This window comes from Chrysochloris asiatica, unplaced genomic scaffold, assembly GCF_000296735.1.
Source record: "Chrysochloris asiatica unplaced genomic scaffold, ChrAsi1.0 scaffold00110, whole genome shotgun sequence".
NCBI classification, from domain to species: domain Eukaryota; kingdom Metazoa; phylum Chordata; class Mammalia; order Afrosoricida; family Chrysochloridae; genus Chrysochloris; species Chrysochloris asiatica.
The window spans coordinates 7,949,082-7,951,914 of NW_006408628.1; the positions used below are offsets into that span (position 1 = coordinate 7,949,082).

At 52.5% G+C, this 2,833-nt stretch overlaps 1 protein-coding gene across 1 annotated transcript in view; it reads left to right on the plus strand.

The window, feature by feature from the left end:
* The first annotated feature begins 1,759 nt into the window (after positions 1-1,759).
* RUFY4 (RUN and FYVE domain containing 4) overlaps positions 1,760-2,833 on the plus strand; it is a 19,147-nt gene continuing 18,073 nt past the window's right edge. The window contains exons 1-2 of the mRNA XM_006867860.1: positions 1,760-1,805; positions 1,922-2,028. Coding sequence (XP_006867922.1) covers positions 1,760-1,805; positions 1,922-2,028 — 153 coding nt within the window. The remainder of the gene's footprint in view (positions 1,806-1,921; positions 2,029-2,833) is intronic.

Sequence of the window (2,833 nt, forward strand, 5' to 3'; positions counted from 1 at the left end):
ACTGAGTAGATAGTTAATTGGGTAATTAGGTAACTAGTTACAATTAACTCAGTAGCTGGGTAATTAACTAGGTAACTAAATATATGATTAACTACATCATTTGGTAACTAGTCATCTAGCTGCTACCGCTCTGGATGACCAAGAAGGGAGTCAATCCAAGGTGAGCTGGAAGGGAACCATTCCCCTCTCCTGCATTCTGCCCTGTACCCTGGATCCTGCCTCTGCCACCTCTCCCCAACAAGGTCTCTGCTCCTCCCTCTCTGAGCTTAGTTTCCCCTTCCAGGGTGCGTGCTGGCTGGGCTGGGCCTGAGTCACTTCCCAGAGCAAACTCTGGGGAAGACTGTGCAGGAGACAGGGCACAAGTCAGGAGCTCAAACTGCAGAGCAGGGCCCTGCTCTTCCTGCCTCCAGCAGCCAGCCTGTCCAGGTGAGTGCAGGGAGATTCCTGTGGAGACCCCTGGTCTCAGAAAAGGGGGTGATGGCAGGAGTGAGGGGCAAAGGGTTCTGGATACAGACAAGGGAGAGGAGGAGGTACCCTAGATATTTGTGGGTTTCATAGAGGATCTGGGCTGAAGGAACTGTAGAGACCCTGAGTCCAACAACCCCTTGGTCTACATATGGGGAAATAGAGACCCAGGGAAGGCAAGTGACCACACAGGTGAGTTACTAGCAGGCCAGGATGGAAACTCAGGTTTCTTGACTCCCAGCCCAGGGCTTCCTGCACCTCCCTACCGGACCCCCTCATCTACCTTCTCATCTACACTCCCTCTTTTACTTTCATTTCCCTCTCTTCCCATCCACTGGGTCCCACTGTGTCATCGCTCGCTCCCCAGCTCCACTCCACACTCCAGCAAACACAGCCTGGGAGGCAGGACACCTGGGTGTTCTGGCCCATGCCTGGTCCTGACTCCAGGTTCTCAGAATAAGTTCCTGTCCCTCTCTGAGCTCCAGGAACAGGCTGAGATTCCCCTGGGAGAAAGGGGTAGTTCAGGCTCCTGTTGCCCCAGCATTCTGACCCTGGCCCCACTCTGAAACTTTGCCTTACCACTGTCCTCTCCTCAAAGCACAGGAATTCCCCTCAGCCAGAGCTCAGGAAAGGATGAGTGTGTCTCTAGGGTGACTGCCTTGTGATGCTGAGGACTCCACAGGGGGAGGGACTGATGTTCCCTATACCGAGCTGTCATGTTGCACAAGCACCCACATGGCCACCCAAATCAAGTTGGGCCAAGAACATGGGCAGTCAGAACTAAGTTCAAATTCTGGGTCCACCATTTATAGTTTTGTGACCTTGGATAAAGACTGCCATCTCTGTGTCCCAGTTTTGCCTTCTGTGAAATAGACTTCATAACCCTTGTTGGTTATTGTAGGACCAATGAGACAAGGTGAGCACTTAGCACAGAGTCTGGAACCCTGACTATCATGGGGGTGGGGGAGGTGGGGGCTGCACCCTTGCCTCACACACTGGTCACAAAGGTGTGCATCTTTTCACCCCAACCAATGAGCTTAGGGAGTCTTCGTACGATGCTGCAGGATAATGTACTGGAGCAAAAGGTTGGTTTGAAACTCGAAGCGACTGGAAGCAACTCAAAGGCACTAAACAACAACTAACTTGCTATGTAATCCTAGATAAGTTGCTCCTCTCTAAGCCTCTGAATTCTCCTTTGTGTAAGGAGAGAATTGACGGCTGAGCCCAGAGGATTCACTCTGGGTTGATCTTCTAGGACCAGCACAGCCTTAGTCACAAGGAATACCAAGTACCTATGGCAGAAGACAGGGCTGTCCTCAAGGTCACCGGGGACTTGAAAGGTGAGTGTGTTCTGAGAGATTTCTGGAATTGAGCTGGAGAGAAGTTGGGGTTCTGGGGACCCTCTCCCTTGGAGCCCTCATTACCTGATGTCTGCCATCTACTGTCTTCCCTACAGCTGCTGTCTCTGCCATCCTCCAGGGTTACGGGGATGGGCAGCAGTGTGTGACAGATGCCAGCGCTGAGTTGCACAGACTCTGTGGCTGCCTGGAGTTGCTGCTGCAGGTGGGGTCCTCCCCAGACCACCAGGGAAGTCTCTCCCAGATGTGGAGGAAGCTCCTCCCCACTCCATTACCAACCACTATGTCCTCTCCCTGAGAATCAGCAAGCCCTTCCTGGTGTCTAGACTCATTCAGTCCCAGATGTGGAGGAAGCCTCTCCCCATTCCATTACCAACCACTATGTCCTCTCCCTGAGAATCAGCAAGCCCTTCCTGGTGTCTAGACTCATTCAGTCCCAGATGTGGAGGAAGCTCCTCCCCACTCCATTACCAACCACTGTGTCCTCTCCCTGAGAATCAGCAAGTCCTTCCTGGTGTCTAGACTCATTCAGGAGGAACTGTTATTTCAGCCTGGAAAGCGAAGTTGGGCAAGGTCTGGGGGCGGGTGGGGGCTGGGGGCACAGTGGGCAGAGCCATGAGTTAGGGCAGCTCTGCTGCTCTGAGGATGAAAGCTCGAGAGGCATGGATGTGCTGGGACTGGCCCTTGGGCTACTGGTCAAAGCCCCTGTCTCAACTAGCACTAGTTTTAATTGATCACTAAGTCCTGTACAAATCCCACCTCAGCTCACCTCACCACACACACACAGACATGCACACACACCCTTTTCTTATTTCTCTGACTTCAACACCTGCCAGCTACTCAGGCTATCTTGGTCTTCTGAGAGCAGACAGGGAAACTCCCACCTCAGGGCCTTTGCACCTGCTCTGGGACACTATACCTCTTCATCTCCTTCAGGTCTGGACTTGAACACACCTCCTTGGTGAGGCTTTCTCTGATCATCCTAGTCTAAATTGTCAATAACACACACA